Source organism: Chlamydotis macqueenii, chromosome 3 (assembly GCF_036417535.1).
Source record: "Chlamydotis macqueenii isolate bChlMac1 chromosome 3, bChlMac1.mat, whole genome shotgun sequence".
In the NCBI taxonomy this organism is placed as follows: domain Eukaryota; kingdom Metazoa; phylum Chordata; class Aves; order Otidiformes; family Otididae; genus Chlamydotis; species Chlamydotis macqueenii.
In genome coordinates, this window is record NC_141558.1 from 6,848,747 (window position 1) to 6,869,848 (window position 21,102).

A 21,102-nucleotide genomic window follows, 5' to 3' on the forward strand; every position below is an offset into this window, starting at 1 on the left:
AGTTGTAGCAACACACCTCTGCTGATCCCGTGCCAAATGCCCCCTTGTCAAGCCATTGCTCAGGCTTTTCTGGAAATCAAGCTAATTGGCTTATCAGAATGATTCTTGCACATACAGCCAAGAATGTCAGCTGATATAAGTCAGTCTGCATCACGTAGCTGCAAATGAAGCACACTTCCCTACCTACTGAAGACTTTGTTCTCAAGTTTCTGCATCTGAATTAAGGCTGTCATATCAGAAATGTTTAACCAACCAATTTACTAATATTGCCATAAGAGGTTCTTCCTTCTACTTCCATTTTCTGTTTTTATTTGATTTAGTGTAAAGTACACAATTTTCTCCATTGTTCTTCTGTCAGACTTATTTGAATGGCAAATATAAAATATTTTTCCTTGATTATATCATAGCTACTTGTACAGTCTTACTTAAGACTAGATGTTCACACCAGCCAAGTAGAATGAAGTAGAGAGCTACTATTGCCTCAGAGGCCTGAATGTGAAAGTGAGAGAGAACTTGGTGAGAAAGGACTTGTTGGCATGAGCAGTTGGTGAAGAAAGGAACTGGGTTATGTCCTATAGAGACCGTTGTCTAGCCAACTCTGTCCGGGAAATTTGAACACTTGGTTGCATTTAGTGTAGCTTCAGGGCAGTTGTAAATTGTCTACCTGCTGATATTCTGTGAGGGACAATATGCCAGCTCAGGACTGCCAATTGCTCTGACCTGTTCTTCCCAAGCCCTGGGATGCCCTGTACCCCTTGTGAGGAAGGAGGTGCCAGTTCCTGGCCCTGTCCAAGGTCTTAGCTCCACATTTGCTTTTTAAAAAGACCCTGTTGGTTTCATCTAAAACAAGATGTAAGGGAACAGGCACCTGACAAAATGTCCTGTAATATGCCTTAATAGTGAATTTCTTTCTATTAAAGAAAGGGAAAATTCTAATATTTAAGAGTATTATATTTTATTGAAGATGTCAGTCTTTCAAAGACATAAGTATTTGGTATAGGATTTCAAGGTCAGAAAAAGGCTGTTGTACAAATATGGTCATGGTATATTCTTGAAAATGATGAACAGTTTTCAGCAACAAGGGAGCTTTATGAGGGAGGAAACCCAACTTTTACTTATGGTGTTTATTTGTAGCATAGTAAAGTTGCCTAAACCTGAGAAATTCCAGTAATTAAACACCTAATGCTAAATTCATACAAAGAAATGTTAAGCAAATCCTGCAACTTAAACGGAGATAAAAAAGTTGACCATTATGGGCTGAAAAAAAAAAAGAACAAGCATTACATTAAATTAGGGTGCAAATGGACACAAATAACAGTTGGAGGAAAATGACCTTCATCTTCCCTACAGTACTTGCTTAATTCAGTCCTTTTCGTAGTGACTCCAGTCACCCAGCTGCCATCCTGGAGCCCTAACGACCATCTTAATCCCTCAACAAACAAAGTGAACAGTCAAATCAATTACTGCCCACCATCCAAAAATGATTTATCAACATTTTCATTGCAGTTACAATGAACAGAGATGCTTTAGAAGGATTAGTCTGACCCCACTTTAGACATGGGCTCTCAAGTATATGAACTATCTTGTCCTAGGCTGTTCACCAGCTCTGGTAGCTGCTGTCAGATGTATGCCAAGGCCATCATCCTAAAGTAGCTACCTGAGCTAGATGAATGGTAGTACCCATTTCTCTACTTTGACTATAGCCTAAGAGAAGAGGTCCTTGATACCTGATTTTTACATGTCCCTTTCCACATGGTTGTGTGCTTCTGTAAAGTGTTGGCTACAGACATCACAGGGGAAGACTTCTTTCATGAAAAGATGCTCTTTGTCATTAGAGTCTTAAATGCTTCTAGTGCCTGTGTTTCTATCAAGCTTTTGTTTCAGGGCAAAGGTTTTTTTTTTTAAAAAAGCACATTTTTAAGGATGTTGAGGGAATTTCTGATTTCTGATCTCTGTCTCAGATTAGAGTGTCTGCTTGTCCCAGTCCTCCAGCTAGCAATGACTTAGGGGCTTATCTTTACATACATCCTGATGGCTCCACTGAAGCCAATGGGATTATTCACAATGTTTACGGCTTGGCCATTGCACCTGTTTTTGCAGGACTGTGGACTTGATTTCTTTTCCTGGGGTACATAAGTGTTCCTCACCAGATGTAGCCTAAGGAGACGAATAGCATGATTCTCCACTTCTGCCCCATTCATATCGCCGTTTACATTTAATTTAATTAAAAAGCAACAGATGACGCCATGGTAAGCTTTACATTAGGCACAAAGCCAACTCTTGGTTTTTTTTTTTTGTTGACAAAGATGAATTTAACTTCATCAAGCAATTCCTCTCTTATCCATAATAGAGCCATATCCAGTACTTCTCCAGAGTATCACTTGAAAGAAATAATGAATTACATTAAATTAGAAGTTTCATTTTTTTTCTTTTAAAAGTGAGCTTTAACATCATAAGACACTGTATTCTTATTCTGATTCAAGTATCTTCTTGTTATTTTTCCAGGAAAATGCTCATCAAGGCTTTGTTCTTGCCTGAGTGCTGTATGACTGTAACATATCACTAAAATGTCCCTGAGATGTCTCACATCAGGGAAATTGAAACCCTGAAAAATATATGTGCTTGGCACAGTCTTTCTACATATTATGAAATTGCTACTATAATTGTAGGATTTAGTATGTTATGGGAAAAAAAAAAACTTTTATTTTAAGGCCTTTTTTTTTCTGCAAATTTCATATTTAACTTGAAGCACAGACATAAGTGCATCCTTATGTAGCTCAATACTTAAACACATGCTTAAATTTAAAGATGTCCCAGTCCATAAGACTTAAGAACTTGATTAAACTAAATAATTTACTTGAGTGCTTTGCCAGATTAAGATCTCCAGAAGTAAAATGCCAGTATGAATATAGGCTGCATCAGTGTAGAAAGTTATAACATGGCTAGTAAATCAAGCAATGCCAAGGGTTGCTCTCTGGCCCTGAAGCAGACTCTCATGGCCTGTCAATGTCCATACTATTAAACTCTGCTGTAGTGTGAAAAACAGGTTACTGTAAACAAGCTTTCTGGTGGGAATGGTTCCTAGGCCATGCCAGCAACCAGACTGTGCCCCGGAATCGCTGGGAAGAGATCTGGTTTTCTGGACCAAAACTGTGCCATGGACTTCCCTAGATCTTTAACAGTTTAGAAGATTAAATTCCAGCACCTGTGTCATGCCATAACCCAGAATCACCTCTGAAGGTAATTGCCTTGGTCTTAAGAGGTTGCATCCTAAGTTCTGTGCTTCAGATGTCTTTATCACACCTAGGACTTAGGTCAGGTTTCATGGTGCTGATCAGTAGCAAGCAGTTTGTTTTTGCACTCTGAGGTAGTCAGAAGAGAACGAGTTCTTGTTCAGGGCTAGATTTTGTCACTGTTTAGGCTTTCACAACTGGATGATCCCTCTCTGAAGTTCTCACACAGGTGCAGTAACTGCAGCTAGGCTGGCACCTTGGTCACGCTGTGCTTTTCCACCTCATGGTGGAAAGCTTATGTGGCCACAGGGCTGAATTTCGCAACTACTTCTTCTTCTGTAGAGACAAATTCGTACATCTCACAAATCTGACATATTTAGTATTTGGGTTTACACATTGGGAATAAGGGCCTGTGTTTTTATAGGTACATTCTAAGACCTCTCCTTGACATGGAGTTGGAACCAATGGGGTTTAGTCCAAAAGAAAGTCTGCTTCTGGCAGACAGGATGTTTGGTGTAATAAGTGTGAAAAAAGTTCAGTCCTTATTGGTGAATGGAAATAATATCAAAGAAATATCATGCCAGAATTGCAAGAGAAATAGAAAAAAAATATGTTTTGGACCAAGACTTCTCTATTGATGGAGATTTTTACTCTCTATTCTATTGACATTCTTATTCAAATTTCCATGTAAAAAGTTTCCATCCATGACTGAGTCTAAAATACTTCATGGCCTGTTCTCAAAGGGCTTATTGAAAGGAAAGTGATGCTTTTTGTCCTTTACAGAGGAACTCAGTGCAACATCCAACCTATAGGTGGGAAACCGAGTAGTCCTACAGCAGAGGGCTGCCGCACTGCCTTACCCTGGGGTACACCCCTTCTCCAGCAAAAGCTGTGCTAAGCTGTTCACGGTTTTAGTACACAAGCAGGGCAGGCTCTGATGTGTGCTCAGGAGAACTATACAGCTGATATTGCCAAAATAGTAGTGTTTCAAGTAATGGAAGGACCATTATCAATCTTTGTTAGAAACACGGCCTGCAGTATCCAGCAGGTTGATGCAGAGGGTTTGAAGTTAAGCAGGACACTGTTGAGGTACCATTAATTTTTCTCTAGTTAAGGCTGCATCAGCATTTCCACTAGAATACCTCTTTCCAGATGCTTGTGTAATTCAGCCTGGAAAATGTGCTCTGAACAGAAATTTGGTACAAACTGTTCCAAGCTGGGGCAATATTTTCTTTTTGAAGGCATAAAGAAATTCCCATTTATTTTTGTTTCTGAAACAAAAAAGCAGTAAAAAACTAGGATAAAACCGTACTGAAAAAAAAAATGCCTACAGTGAAAAGATCTAGAAGTTTGTGAGATAAAAAGTGCAGAACAATGGAAATTTAGGCTTAATTATTTTCTGAGTTTTCTTACAGACACTTTTCTGTCAGAAGAAAGTTTTTAGCTATTTGAGTGCTGTTATACATTAGCTAGTTCTGTAGTAGAGTCTGCACTTTGATGCATGCAAGTATCTTCCATTTATTTCAACAGGGTTATGCACTCAGAGTTTTCAAAAATAAATAGGAAATTTTTGAAGAGGTTGAAAGCACACACAGAAGATTAAAGTACAAAGTTGAGCTGCAGAGGAAAGATAGCTTCTGGGAGCAGGAAAGAGAAGCTTTATTTTCTTTAATAAGGAGGCAGGAAGAAAATGAGAATAGTGTTGTGGGTACATTGGTAAGTCAGAGAGGAAACAAAAAAACCCAAGGAAAGATGAAGTTCAGAATTGCTTCATGCTTACTTGTTTTCAGCAGGATTTTGATTGCCTGTCTGGGCAAGAAGGCAAGATCCCTATGGTTGGCCTAAAAAGCCACAACCTACCTCCACCTTGCGGTTAAGCAATGACTTTTCACACCACTGTGGGTAGGATGAACTTAAGTTTCACATTGGATCTTTCACTTTTAAGCCGTGAAGGAGGTAGAAAAGTTGGGGAAATGAAAGTCTTGAGAATTAAAAGGAAAAGCATCCAGAAAACTTTCTTCTACCTGACTGATGTGTCAGAAAAAGCAGTTACAATTCTCCAGTTTCAGGTAAGTGAGTTGATATGTGGGGTTCCATAACAAGAAATGAGGAACTCTCAAAGAACTCCTGTAAAAAGAGGTATATGCCTGTGAGCTGCTATGATCACAAATTCCAGATTACTGCTTGGGAAATCCTGAACACCAGCACTCAGTGGTGGGTAGATACCTCTGCATATCTCCAGAATAATATGGTGCTGGCTCTGGTAAGAAGACAGAGAGCAGACAATGGGGGTATGCAACATCTCTTCTTGCAGTGTGGTGTGCATCTTCCATCTTTCATTCACAGCTTCCTCAGGTGAGGAAGCAGCTCTGAATCTCCTCCCCAAGGGTATGTGGACTCAAGATGGGATCCTTTCCTTGCTGTACATGGGAAACAGGTGATGGAGAGGCCCATGCTGAGGTGGGGGAATCTGCACTCACTTGGTCTGTGACATTGCTTTATGCAAGACTGCAGTGAAAAGAGGCATTTCAGGTGATGGATGAGTTTCTTTCTGTATTCCGTTTCCTTCTATGATCAAGTGCCTTCTTGCTTGTGCAAGATAGTATGGAAGAAGAATCAAAGTTTTGACTGTCTGTAATTTGATTACGCTACCCTCCACACAACACGTTTCACTTGGTTTTGACTTCACCTTCAACTTCTGAGATAGCCTTAACATCATTTTTTATATAGAGTCTTGTTGGAGGATATGCCACCTCTTTGTGAGGTATCGCTTTCCCTGTGTCTTGTTCACTAACTGATTAAATTTTCTTCCTTTCAGTGTTTTCTAGGACATCAAATGAGAGCTTGAGGTACTCAAAAACCTAGTGTTGCAATGAAAAAGAACTTATTAAAGTTTATAATTACAAAAAAATTAATCAAAGAGGCTTAGCATGGTACTTGCATAAAGACAGTAAGCCAAGTTCTTGTCATAGTGAAATATGGAATAACTCCATTGAAATAAATCTTAATTATGCTAGAGTCACTACTCAGTGTGACTTAATTAAGAGTAGAGCAGTGAGAGCCTTTTGGGAAAAAAGAACTTTGATTACACAACTACTTTACTTCATATTTCTTCCTTCTCCCCTAGTTCTTTTACTTCCCATTGGAGAAAATTTCAAAATTGCAGAGATGAAATGAGCTTGCAGAGACGTTAGCATGTAGCAGGTTACATCCTAAATAGGAATTGTTTGGAGTAAGAGGTTGAGAATGATAACCTTGATGATAATCTCTTTAAATTATACATGCAAGGTACCATATATCTGTATCTATCTTGGCCATAAAAAGTATATTGCTTTGTTATGTTATTTTATTTATGAAATATGAAGTACTGGACTACAGAGGTGAAAAATTAATTCTAATAAAAAAGACAGAGGAATAGATTAATGAAGGTTAAAATTACCTGCATGGGAAAGTGTAAAGAAAAAAATTAAAGAAAGAAAATATACCTTCACTGCAACGTCCTGGATGCAGTATGCAGCAACGGCTATAGAGCATAGACAGATGTTCAACAAGCAGATCAACAATGTTAGAGGTTCATTTGTCATGTTTTCACATCTTATCAAATAGAAAGCATGCAATGCCAGATATGTCATGGCAATAAATCTGTTGACTTCAACAGTTATCTAAACAATGAATTCAAACCTGTATACTATGAGGGAATGCAACTAAACCAAGTAGGAAAATGCACACAGGGTTCTTGGTAGCTTATATAGACTGTACATAAAACCAGACATTAAAGAAATATGCACAATATCTCTGGGGACTTATGATGACTGGAAAAAAAGTGTATAATAAAGATCCAATATGCAGCATGTATCAGAGTCAAATAGCTTTGCATGGGTTATATCCTTTCTTAATTGGTATTTAAGTAGCTCTGGTTGAGCTGAAGAGGTGCTGCAGAAAAGGGTAGAATTTATTGAAATGGACTGTAAGCAAAAAGAGCAAAAAAAAAGGAGAAGGAATTAAAAATCATAGACACCCCATCCCCAAATTATTCCAATATGGACTGAATTATAAAAGAAAATAATTATTTTTTTTGAGCTTGAGAGTTTTCCTTGGTCCACAGAGACTGATGTATCTGCAGGAGTAACAACTGCAATGGTCTTTCCTGGTAAATCTGGAAAATGGTTGATAAATAAAGCAATCAAATGGCATCCACGGAAAGTCCTGTTTTTTTTTTTTTTTTCTGCTCCACTCCCATGTTGATGTAGAAATAAAAAACTTCTAGTCCCAGAGTGTAACCTATATATCTTGTATCTGGTATATATAAGTGCTACTGCACATGCATGATATTGAGTGAGAAGTTGGTTTGACATCTTGTCATACTCTAGCTCATTTGTGCGAGCTCAGGTTAACGCCTTCTGATTTCTTAGCTCACCATTCTCGGCTAGGGGAATTCCAGTGACAATTTTTAAATTATTTGTTCTGCATAAAAGCTTCATAAGCCAAATGTAAAATTTAAGCTGAGTTACTCCTGGGATTTATCCTTAAAATAGATACTTGGGAGGCATGTTTTTAAGGTTTTCTTCTTTTCTCCCTCACTTGATATTTGGTCATTTTATGTGAGGTTATTCTCACCAAATCTGGATGAATCCTCATTGTCAATATCTTTGTCTGAACTGATCATGCTGACCTTCCTTTATCACCAATGGACACAAATGTGTTTTTTTTAAAGGTGTGTTTCATTTACTCCAAATGCACATCTGTAAAATGGGTCAGAAGTGTCTGTCCCTCTCCTATGGCCGTAAAGGGAGCTCAGATATAAATATCTACATTGTTAACATCCAAAGTTAAATGAGATGAATCCTGGCTTTTATGGCTTTGGAAACTGCTACTTTCTTCAATATAATGCATGACAGAGATGCCTGGGATACATCTGAGCAGTACAAGAGAAGATCAATGGCCTCCCCTGTGACACAAAGTGGGTATGAAAATGGGCACTTCCAGAAGCAGTGACAGGATCTGTGACCCTGTGTTGTGCTGCAACAATCCCAGTTTTGTATGGACAGTGGAGGAAACGTAAGAAAAGGGTGGATATTGCACAATGTCTTCAAGATGCAAGTTAAGTTTGCAGATACCTCCCCACTAGAGATACATCTGAGCCATAACTCAACATTAAAATATCCCTTGCTCCTAAATCTTACTAAACTGCTTAGATCTCAGTTTTGCAGATGGCCCTTGAATACCTTGGATCAAACCAATAACCTTGATCTAGCTACACCTGAAGTTTAGATCTGTATTCAAACTTTGGAAGCTTTACCTGTCTAGAAAGTTTATCTTTCTCTAAAACCTGTTGCATGCAAAAGGACCCTTGAACAACCAAAAGTTTTGACCACTCCTAAAACACAGAGGTCATTTTTGACAAATGGCAATGGCAAAGTTCAGAAAGCATAGAGAAGAGGCGAAACAGCTAATGAACATTAGAACTGGCGTTCACATGGCTTTTTGTGCTGCAGGTGATTTTTTTCTGGCTCTCCCTAACCTTGAAACAGTAGGAAGAGGTGAGATGTCACATAAAAAAGAATCAGCTTCTTGCAGAGAGCTTTTTAGTGAAACGTATGTACACTGCCTCATCAGCAAACTCTGCAGGTTTGAGACTGAGTTAACCAGCCACAACTAGACATTTATACACATTTTGGAAGGCAAACAGCTTCCAGACATCTTTTAAAGGTATCCACAAGTAACATAAAGTAGACATAAACACTCCAGATAGTGATACCTTTACATAGTGTCCTCAAGGATACTATATATTCAGGAAGACATTGCTCATGTAGGTGATGCTATCCCATACTCCAGAGAGTAGAAAGCAAGCCCTTTTAAAATAGTGAAAGGAGAGATGAACATCGCAAGCTCCAGTGCAGAACTGGGCCAAGAGCAAACCGAAGTGGCTAGATCTGCTTTCATCCCTTCTCTCGGGCTAATAAGCTGTATAGTTCACAAAGCAAAGAAAGCCATTCATCGTTCTTTACAGTACGATTTCTAGTGTCAGATAGTAACTGCGGATTTACTGTACTCTCCCGTGAAATTTCAACTGCCATAACAAAGCTTTATGTAGCAGATGATCAACACTCAAATATTTAGGAGTAATAATAATAAAGACATTTCTCCCTGCCCTTCCCACAGGGGTCTAATCTGTCTTTCTATGGCTAGGGGTTGTTTCAGCCCCATGCAAACCTTAACAACATCTTTTTTTTTGTCTGTGTGTGGCAAATATTTAACTGACATTTTGCTTAAAGAAGGGGAAAATCCCGCTTCCTGCAGCATATTGCAGGGACCAGCAAACACATCCCTTTGTCTGTTGGACCAAATATATAATGATAATACTGTGCGGGTGCTCCAGAGCTGACTCAGCTGTTACATGATCAGATTATGCCTGTGGTATGCAATCCATCATTACGTTTAAAGACCCCGCTTGATTAATATTCAGTATTTAATGTCACCACTGAGAAATCAGGATTCAAAAGTGTTGCACTGCAGGAACTGCAAATACTGCAACAGTGGCAATGGCCTGGATTAGTTTCATGAGATTTGTTAGTTCAAGGGGAATTTCTTAATTCAGAAATACCAAAATGTCTGTGGCATTGCCTACCAGCTGTGGCCCTTAGGATAAAGGTTATGTGTCACATTTAATGAAACTGAATGTTATATTTCCAAATGGCTGATTTCTTCTTCTCCTATATAAACAGTACCTCCATCCCTCAGCAGTATAGCTTTGCCATCCATATTCACAGTAACACTAACTGTGTTCTACCGATATACGTGGTATACTAGAATTGAGAAGTACTTTGGCTTAGATTGTTTTAAACTTCTACTTCCCAGGTGCATAGGTTTTATCTTAACCAACATTTCTTATTTCAGAAAATAAGAAAAAATACCATGACTTTTTTTCTCTCTTGTCTTGTTCCCTTTTCTCATTTGAAATGTTGTTTTTTTTTCTTTTCCGTGGACAATTTTACTGAAGGAGTCTGCCTTTTACCCTACTGTTTACTTAATGGTAATTCTTTTTTTGACCTTTGCTTCAGTCCCATGTATGACAGATCAAGCAATTCCCATTAGAGGTACAGTTTGAGATTCAGGAACACTTAATGGCCAACAGACTCTTCCCTGGGTGGAGAATGAGGACTCAAAAGAAATGTTTGAGATTATTTTTACTTTCATTATTTTTGTTAAAAAAAGTTTGCACCTTGACGTGTCATGAATACCCCTTCTTGATCTTCCTTTGCCTTGTCAGACCTGGCCAGCACAAGCAGCTGAGATCTTTGCTCTATTTTCCCTGCATCTCTGTGCAACGCTTTTTTTAAAAAGAGAATATACTATTATTATTTTCTAAGCCTTTCAGACTGCTGTAACATGATCAGGATTCTCCTGAATCTCTATGCATTCAATCTCTTCTCGCTCCTTCCTTTTGGCCCGTTTCTTTTTCTTGTGGTGCTTTTTGGAAGGTGGGAAGAAGGTTAGAAAGACAGGCAAAATAACGAAACAGTGCAGAAGTGTGCAACTGCCAGCAAGCAGCAAGCATTTGAACAGTGTGAAGGTCAAGTTTGAAGGCACAAAGAGAAGGGGGACCAACCCAATAAGAAAAGAAGAAACATTCTGCAAAATGGCTGTCCCATGGTCTTGGAGGGAGTTCTTTATACACTGAGTTCGGGTGTGCTCAGTAGCTAGTACAAATGTATAAAGCAGGGGTGCACAGTGATCTATGGCAAAATTCAAAGTGTAGATAAGGCACAGTATAGAAATGCAATCCATGTCTACATTCCATAAGGTCATCAAGCCAAGGACACCCAGCTCTATTGAGGTGACACTGAGAATTAACCAGAAATTTCCCAGAGGATGGATAACCAGGAAAAAGGTCAGTATTAACATCAGTAGGACGCCAAAGCCAGAAATCAGGACAGGCATAGTTACTGATAAACCGTAGTGGTCCATGAAAACAAAGGTAGGATTGAACACAATGAACTTGATGCTCTGTATAAGAGAGAGCGGCCTCAGCTTCTCCAACAATTCTACTGCCTCCCTCTGTGTGTTTTCACTAGTCCTGGCCACCAGGTACAAACGAGAAGCAATTATGTTGTTCTCATCTCCAGCTTTGGAGAAAATGATGTCATTTTTGAAGTGCTGGAATTCTGGCTTTTTTAAAAAGGAGCTCTGGAGGATGCTGATAAAGTCACTTTTGTTGGTTGCACTGATGTTACCCACTCGAAGATACTGGTAATACTGTTCAATCCAGGACACAGTATTGAACCCCTGGCTTAGTGTTTTTAGGTCTTCTTGCACAGTGCCATTCCAGTACTCCAGAGGTTCGTAAATGTAGAAACCTATCACTGGGCTGTAGTTGCTGAAATACTTTTGCTGTATGAGGGCATAGGAAACGCTTGGAGACTCACTGGCAAGAAGGTTGATAATGTTGGCTTCATCATTAATCTGTAAGCACCCCATAAAGGAGAAAGAGGCATAGATGAGATACAGTATCACCACAAATGGCTTGACATAGATGTTGGTAATCCACTCATTGTAATGCTCTCGGAGGAAATGTTGGATAAAATGATGCTGGTACGGGCTGGTCTCATGATGAGAAGTATGCTGATGGCCATCGTTCATCATGGTCTGGAACCACACAGGTTTCCGGTCCAGGTATTCTGCTGAAGGAATTTTGCAGCAGAAGATGCTATGATAACGGTTTTGCTCCAACTGGCCAGCAAAGACCAGGCAGGAGCCAAAGAAGGAGAAGATATAGAAGTAGTTCAACAGGATGGAGACACACATGTTCTGGCAAAACACTTTTACAGCTTCAATGTTGGTGAAAGGGCTTGCACCCATGCCGAAGGCTATGAAGTACAAGGAGCTTGTCATTGTATAGGAGACCATGACATCTGAGTAGGCATCTGCTACTCTGTCCTTGAATGGCAGATTCTCTCTGGTTCGACGCCATCCTGAAAGAAGTTCAAACACTCCTTTGGTTCCATGACCTGAAATGAGAAAACAAAGTATATACATGTCCACGTATAAAGGGGGTCCCATCATCCTCCAGGTTTTTCATCCTCCAGCAGTCAAAAAATTTTATCAGCTGAGTTTTGTTATGATTTTGTCACCAGTTAAACAAATGTAGAATTGTGAAGTTTCTGTCTAAAGCCAGATACCAGAATTCATATGCAGGTACTTAAACTAAGAGCCTGAGATTTTGAGACTCTCCATACTCAGTAGTGAAATGGTGAAATACCCTTTAAAAGACACTGATTGATTTTAATGGACATGGAGTTAGTTCCCGAATGGAGTGTCAATATAGGACAAAGGAGAACATTACGTTTGGTTCAAGTCTGGAGTTCATTCTTGAAATTCCTTTTGGCATCCTACTACATCTTTCAATGTTTAAGGCATTCAATTTGAAACACTTACTAATGCAAGTAATGACATTTTCTTCCAGAGACGTATCAAAGGCATTATTTGAGAAATGAGTAGGTGTAACCAAGAAAAGGACACATTGGGTCTTCATGCTGGACAAAGTGAATAATATACTGCATTAACTACAAATAATCAGAATAATTTGTATGATAGTTCTCTACCTACTGAGTGAAATTGAAACTTCTCAGTGATAGTAGAGAAATTTCCACATTATACAAAAATTGACTTGCTGGTGTTAGTGATGGAGAGTACAGTACTGGATAAATCACGGGTCCATATTAATTGTCTAGAGAATGTATGGTGTTTTTTTAATGATTATGTCTCCTTCTGTCTCTCTCTCTCAGCTATCCAGATCTCCTCCCGGGGTGCAGGAATTCCCTTGGCTCACATGAGAGGACACAGAAAGGAGCCAGATGTGGTCAGTGCTCCATGACAGGTTCTTACTTTGTATTCTATCCTGAAAAGTATCTTAGGGGTACAATTTTTTAATAAACTAAGGCTTGGATTTACTTTCATTTTACTCATCACAGTCACAGTCTGGGAAGTCTACAGCTATTAAACTTTGGGACAAAATAGTAAAGTTGAAGCTAAGGTTACTGGAAAATGTTTAACTAGTAAAAGTTATTCATTATGTATACATATTCATATAATTTAGATGTTGAATATATATATATATACACATACACGCACTCATGTGTATTCTTTTATTTTCCATTGCAGAATTTCAACTTGGGGGAAAATATAAAAGCTAATACTAAAACGACAGCCAAAAGGATTTGGCTTTCAAATACAAATTTTAGTCAAAAATTAAAAACACATATTTAGTTTGGAAGAGAAAATGAAAAGTTCTCTGCACTTTGGATCAAGCCCTTACAAAATTCTGGACAATATAAGGAAACATACTACCGAGCAGAGAAGGAAGTCGAAGCAGAATGGAGATGCTCCTGTCTCTGTGTGCCTTCACCCTCTGCAGCAGAAGAATTGCATGCAACAAAGCATATACAGGGGTAATTTTCTTGTAACAAAACCATAAAAAATTACAACAGGAGATTTGCAAATAATAAAGTGTGTAATAGTGAATAAAAAGTCTGTTGAGATTGTCTTTTGGTTTAAATTGTTTGGATTCATACAGTTGCTCACATTGCCCAAAGCAGACTCCTGGCAGCCATTCTAGACAGGGAAAATTACACCATAAACTGTCAAGTTCTGTGAGTGTTACCTGTTTTACTGCAAATCTGTGCCCTAGTGAAAAATAAACACACAGTGTTACAGAAGTCTTGCAGTTAGTGTAAAGCCTGTGTGGAAATGCTGCTCCCTGAATCAACGTCTTGGTTCAGGAGGGACCTTGAATTCCTTGGTGGGTTTAGGGTGAGTCTGTTCAAATTCTCAAGGCATGGCTGTCTTGCACTCTCTCACTTTTGGACCATCAAGCAGAAAGAATTGGCTCCTTGTGCTGAGTAAAGCTGCAGAATCCAGTGACTGGGATGCAATTTTATATTATGCTTAAAGCAAGCGCGCAAGTGCCAGGGGCCAGGCTGTCTGGTCACCACTTCCAGTGCCCATGTCCTGGTGTGGCTTAATTTAATGGTATAGGAGCTGTGTTTCATTCTTTTTTTGGGGACAGTAGAGCACAACAATCTCCCTCAGATGTCTGTGCTCATCTCCTTTCCATCTAGGGATTGATTTTGATGTTTCTTTTCCAGATATTCCTGACAAATGTCCCTTTATTGTATGACTTTACTGCTTAAAACTTGTTCATATCCCATGTGTCCTTAACACTTCCCTTTCCGAACCAGTTCCTGACCTCATTCTTGCCACTTCGCTTCCAGTTTTAGGCACCCCTCTTCTTTCTCTCTGTCTTTTTGTTTTCTTCTCTTATGAGGAAGGCTGAGGGGATGAATATTAGCATTGGATTTCTGCTTTTATTACTAGTGTCATTCCTCCCATCCCCCCATCCCGTCACGACTCTTCCACTAAGGACAGAGCGATCACACTGAACAGATGCTGTTTTCTACCTCAGTTTCTACTCTTTCTCCCATTGTCCCAGGTACCCTGCTGTGATCTAAGACAAATGGAATCCTTGGTCTACATATCTCATGTTGGAAACACTAATTTAGGGTCTAGCTAGGACTTTGAAAACATCTTTCTGCTCTGACTTCTCTCTTCTGTCTTTAATAACATGATGGTAGCTACATAGGGATGAACCAAGGATTGCTCTGCCTCCATCTAGTTGACCTGACAAAGTGCAGGGATAGATTTTTGAGAAAAGGATGTTGGAAACAGAACACATATAGAGTAATTCTTTTATGTTTCAGCCTCTGAGATTTTTGCATTCAGCAAAAAGGCTTTCCAAAACCAGGGACTGCATTTGCAACAGCATGTTTGGAGGCATTGAGGGACATTTGTTCATCTGTCTCGTCCATTTCTAAACGTACTTATACTTTTGGACATCACAGCCTCTTGCTACCAGAAGCTCTATAACTTCATTACTTACTTAATGAAGAAAGGATTGGCTTTTCTTTGTTTCAGTCTCCCAGCTAGTATAACTTTATGACTGAACTAAGCAAAATGTAAACCTGATGGTCCATGAGAAGCATCTTTAATAAAACGTTTTCTATGTACTTGTCCTTTGTTCCTGGGATCTCTCATCTGAATAATCCCAGCATCCCTCACCTTTCTGACACCTCTTCTTGTCTTCAGCTAGGCATGTGCTTCCTTGCTGGCTGTCCAAGATGAATGTGTTAATTTGCCATCTGGATGCTACCAATAAAATATAAAATAGCTGAGTTCTGCCTTTCCATTCCTTGAGAGGAGGTACTAATCTGGGATGTCTACCTCTTTCTAGGCATCAATTTTCACAAAGCTTCTAGAATTGCAGTAGTCTCCTGGATCTCTATCGCTCTTCTAGATGTGACTGAAATGGGTCCATTGTTTGTAGGCTGTTTTTATACAAGCAAATGTACAGAGAGAATAACTGTGGGAGCCTCTTGTTAGGAATCACAGCTAAAAGTGATTGGCAAAATCAAATTTAAAAATAAAATACTTTGAAAATGTTAGAATCGATAGTGTAGATCATTGTAATGTTTTTAAATTGAAAATTTATCAAAATAAGTCCTTTCACAGAAACGGTTTAAGTAATGATGGATTGGCACTTTCCAAAGAAGCCTTAGGTGAAGCAATGCTCTACCAGCTCTATCAACAATCCACAGTAATATTGACTTTTCTTTACTTATTTCAAAGATCTCATTTAACCGCCCACCTGCGAGATTATGTTCACAGTTGTATCTTTGTTATGTTTTTATTGCTATTAATTCATTAATTTTAGTATATCATGTTCTCAGTGATGAGTATCTGGGTGCATTTAATCTTAGGGTAGGGACGTAATGACTAATAGAAAGGGGCTTTATTGTGAAACATATATGTATGCAAAGACTTCCCAGGAGTATACACCAATGTGTATGCACAACTTGAGTTAGCACTGAAAAACAAAATACTGTAATTAAACTCTAAACTTTTTTATAATAGAACAAGTAGTATCTTAAAGAAATAAAATATTGATATTTGTAACTTTTTCAAGGATAAAAATTGGGACTGATTTTCTTATGATTATTATTATTACACAAAGGTAAATTTTCCACTTATCCCTGTTTCATAGATAACTTCAGCTCTATCATAGAAATAAAGAACTAGGGAATAGAGTGCACTAATTCCCTTGCTACCGCAAGAAGAAATCTTTGCCTGACTGGTTTTCCCACATCATTACTCTGATACCCAGTTTTCCAGTAAGTCTCTGTTGTTCTCCCCGGATAAGCAGGTCTACTCTCCTTCCCCCCCAAAAATACAAACCCTTTTTTTTGAATGCTTTCCGACATTTCTGATGATTCAGACACCACAGTCACTCTGTAAAATTCTATTCCTTCAGCTTCATTGCTAATATCACTGAAAACGTTGACAGTGGAGTTAAGTTCACTGAGCAGTTCCAGGAAGGTTCATAGGATCCTTGGCTCTGGGTCAAAACTGCCAAGTTTCTCTGGTACTAACATGACATGAATGAAGTACAGCAATTTTTTTTTCATTTGCCAGACAGGCAATGGCCTATGTCTGCTTAAGAAGAAAGTCATACATTATTCCATTACTTGTGAGGTTAGGAGAGCAAATAAGGAGGCTGTAGAGAAGGTGGAAATATGTAATTCTTTTTCTGCCTCAATTTTCAAAACAAAAGGTTAATTATGAGCAGATATTTGATATAAGTTTGAAGAGGATAGGGATAAAAATGTGAAGAGTGAAATAACAGATTAAAGACTGCTTGATTCAGTTAGATTTATTCAAGCTGGAAGAACTTGGAGAAACTAATCAATTAAAAGCTGAGCAGAAGCAATCTTTGGAATAGTAACTGTCACCTTAGAGAATGAAAGTAGATGGGAGGGTCCAAGAAGAATGGAGAGGACAAACATAGTATCTGTTTTCAAAAAGGAGAAAGAAGACCTGCAGAACTTAATGTCCATCAGCTTATTTACTATCCTGAAAGACAATAGAATAAATAGTTGCAAATCAATTTACCATCGCAGAGAAGATAGGAAAGTGATCAGAAAAAAGCTGATATAGATTTATCAAAACCAAATAATCTCAAATCAACCTAACTTCTTGCCTTGAAATGTAGCTGGCTTAATAGAAAGAAGAAGGAGACAGGATATCTGTTTCAGTAAAGTTTTTAGTATCTTTCTGTTGGACTCTAGTAAGTTTTTTAATACTACGTTACTTAGTATTCTGACAAGCAAATTAAGGGAATACTTACAAGAGAAAAACATGTAAAATATGTATTCAACTAGTTGAAAGTGCACACCTAGAGTTGTTTCCAATGAGCTGTCAATTTTCACAGGGATTGCATCAAAGGGTCCATCTTGGGCCTGGTTCTTCTTGATATTTTCAATTAATGGTAAACTGGTGGAATTTGTGTGTGAGACTAAAATGGTGAGAAGTTCAAACTCTCTGTAGAGTAAGACTTTAAACTTGGAAAAACTATCAGAAGTCAATAAGATAAAATGTAATGAAGAGAAATGCAAGACGCTTTGTGTTAGAAAATCAAGTAAAATAAGGAATAACAGATAAAGGGGAAAGTTAGACATCAGAAAAAAGCAAAGCTTTCTGCCCCTAGTGTTCATTATACACTGGAATCCATTATCTAAGGAGGTTGTAAAGTTGTCTTCATTGCAAATGTAAAAAGAAGGTTAAACTAGTAAACATTAGCAGAAGTGCTAGGTACACCCTGTCTTAGTGCTGTGAGATGACTCCTGTGCAGATTCCTGACATCTCTTCTTTTGTAGATATTTTGTAACATCTCTACATCATACCTAATGTTGACTTAAGATGCTTAGGATTACTTAAGCATGAAAACCAGCCTCCCTTCCATCTTGTCTTAACCAAAATATGCCTGTTTAGCATTTATCTGTTACTTCTACAAGAATCCGTGAACTTCTTGAGATAGGAATTTCATCTGCAGTTGTCACTCAACACAACATCCACTGACATCCCAGTCTGAAGCCTTTAGGCGCTGTTGGAAGGAGGGGTTGGGTGCTACCAGCTTTTGTAAGCTTTCTGGGAAGGACAACAAGCATGACTCTGTGTACTTTTTTGGGTCAAAACATAAAGAAGAGGGTTTGCTGCTATAGATGATAGCAGTTAATGTCTTGATATCCTTGTTGAGTATGATATATTTCAAACAAAAAAAAATGGATACTTCAATAGGACTTCTAAAAAAAAGATCTTACGGTTTTTGATCAGGAAAAACAAAAGCCTTAGAAGTGCCAAAGCACAACTTTGTTCAACATTACTGTACTAAAAACCCAAAGATATTGTATTCAGTTTTCATTAACAACCACACCTGTAGTCTTGCCATGTATATACAGGATGCAAGGACAGCTTTCTTTGACATCGCAGTGGTGGGCAGTAAGTATATTTTTACTTTAAAATTCTTTGTTGTGAGTCTACAGGAAATGACCTTTCCATTATTTTATTCAGAAAAACAACCTATAACTCATTGAGGGGGGAATCATAGGGTTTTTTTTTCCCTAGGAACAGATGAACTGGGAGCATGGAGGTTTTTTCTTTTTTAGCACTAGAGAGACAAATTCATCTCCTGTGAAAACTGGGCTTGTTTTATCTTATCAATGCCCCATGATAGCAGGGGCCATGGCCATTAGCAGCATATTGACATGACCTATTCTCTGTCTAATTAAATGTTTTAAGGCAATATAGTTTATTTAGGTGCAACTTTACAGCCCATCGTATTCAGAAGGTGAGTCTGTGATCTAATATTCTCTGCCGGCCTTAAAATCGATGGAATTACAAATTTATCTAGACCTATTGATTTGAAAATACACTTGATTTTAGATAGTTTAGGCTCACACAATCACATTTTTCCAGAGGAGGAACTTTCCATCTGAACACAGTGCAACAAAGGATGCATTTGTTCTTCTGCTTAATCACTACTATTAGTATCTCCACATACATTTAGAAAACTGAAGCACAGAGATTGAGCAAATTGATCATGGTTGCCAAGGACTGTCGACATTTCAGTAGGGAAGAAGCAATAGAAAGAATGATTAAACTACTTATTTTTAAGAGACAGTAAATCTTTGCTGTCCCTGCTGTAGAAACCAAAGAGGATTTGAAGCTTGGAGATACCTCAGCATTACGATATAGGAGGAAATATGTACTTTAACCTAGATTCTATTCCATTAAGGTAAATCTCAGGACAATATATCCGGGCAATAAGTGGACCTTCACCACAAGGCTGAGGAAAGAACTTCCCAGCTTGATTAAGGATAATGAGAAGATAGAGTATATTTTTTTTAACTAATCTAAAATGTAGGTGGGAAAAGAATTTTTTTTTCTCTCTCTCTCTGTGTACCTCTGAAATGATTGTAATTGTTCACACAGTTGGATTGCTGACCATATATTTTTTATTTAGTTTTCTCTTAGCTATTATGCTGTTTTAGTGGTAACTAGCGTAACTAAGGGGGTCTGAGGAGGCAGGTGAGAGACTAAATCATTCTCACAGTGGTTAGGTGTTTACTCTTTCTCCAGACCCTCAGTATAAGAAGTGAAGTAGGACCTCATCCTACCAGTAAGATGTCTGAGATGGTTCAGACTTTGGGGATAAAGGGTCTCATTATGGAAGCAATCCACCACTGACTATCACTGTCCAAAGGGAGGAGTTTCCTTGAGTCGTATGGATTATCAGTGATATTACAGTATTTACACCTTCTGAATATCATTGAACTTAAAGCAACAAATATATAAAGTCCAGTCAAGGTCTGCTGCTGAATCTCCTGCAGAAATTTTGTTTTCACTAAACATATGATTACTTATCTCATTTCAGACATGGCATTTTGTGATACTGAAAAGGATCTAAGCAGAGAAATTTTCTCATTTCTAGTACATTCTCCTTGTGATTCCATGGCATACACATTTTTTTCTCTAAACAGATTTATTTAAATATGCTGACAGAGTAGTTTATACCCTGCTGTGCTTTTCCATCTTGAAAAGTATGCAGGGTAGAATTGTTCTTCTAAGCAACAGATTCCTACCATAATAAATTGACTAATTTATAGAGCTGAGTTCCATAGCAGGAATGTTTAACCAAATGCAATGAAACCTCAGCCAGCTGAACTGTGTGTCTTCATCAACAAGAACCTCAGGGAAATCTCCAGTACTGCACAAGGGATTTTGGTATTGCTAGATTTTAGCACTTTCGACAAACAAAGAAAATGCACTTGAAGCTATCACAAATATCATAAATGAAGTTAGCTATGCCTAATAGAAATTTTGATTTCCTCAAAAATATTCCTGCCAGCCTGTGGTCACTTTGCAGACCCAAACACCTTAGTGGCTTTCAGTGCCCAAGTGTTGGTATATCCCCATTACAATCTGAACTGCATTAAAATAGTAACAGTGCATCATGGGGTGCTCCTATTAAACTTACAGACTATGACTGATGCCTTCATGTGTGCTCCAAGTGATTGCATTTATTTCTGCTCACATGAGCATTTCTAAAAGCCTTTTTAAAAAATTCTAGGAATTGCTGATCAGACCAAAACATAAAAGAGTTAGTCTCCTCATGGGCATTTCAGTGGAACCTCGGACATAGCATCCCTGTGACTGTTTGAAGCTGAAGAGCAATGAGGATAGAGGCAAACATTTGAATCTGCCAGGTGTTTGCTGTAAAATGACATTTCGGAAGAGCTCAGAATCAGCCTAACACTGCTCCCACAAAATATTGCAAACTTCTCAGCCACAGCTGAAGCTTGAGTGCTTTAGCCTAAGGTCACCTGTTTGCAAGACTCTCCCAAAGAAGTGACTTTCTCTTTTCACTTGATAAAAGGGAGCTGAGACAGCTAGTTTAGTCTAGGAGTCTGACTTTTAGACT

General features: G+C 38.4%; 1 protein-coding gene across 2 annotated transcripts in view; it reads right to left on the reverse strand.

Annotated features, from left to right (window-relative positions):
* Positions 1 to 10,607: 10,607 nt before the first annotated feature.
* PTCHD4 (patched domain containing 4) overlaps positions 10,608 to 21,102 on the reverse strand; it is an 87,060-nt gene continuing 76,565 nt past the window's right edge. For both annotated transcript variants that reach the window (XM_086745197.1, XM_086745196.1), the window contains exon 3: positions 10,608 to 12,241. In XM_086745197.1, the coding sequence (XP_086601323.1) occupies positions 10,608 to 12,241 (1,634 nt within the window). The remainder of the gene's footprint in view (positions 12,242 to 21,102) is intronic.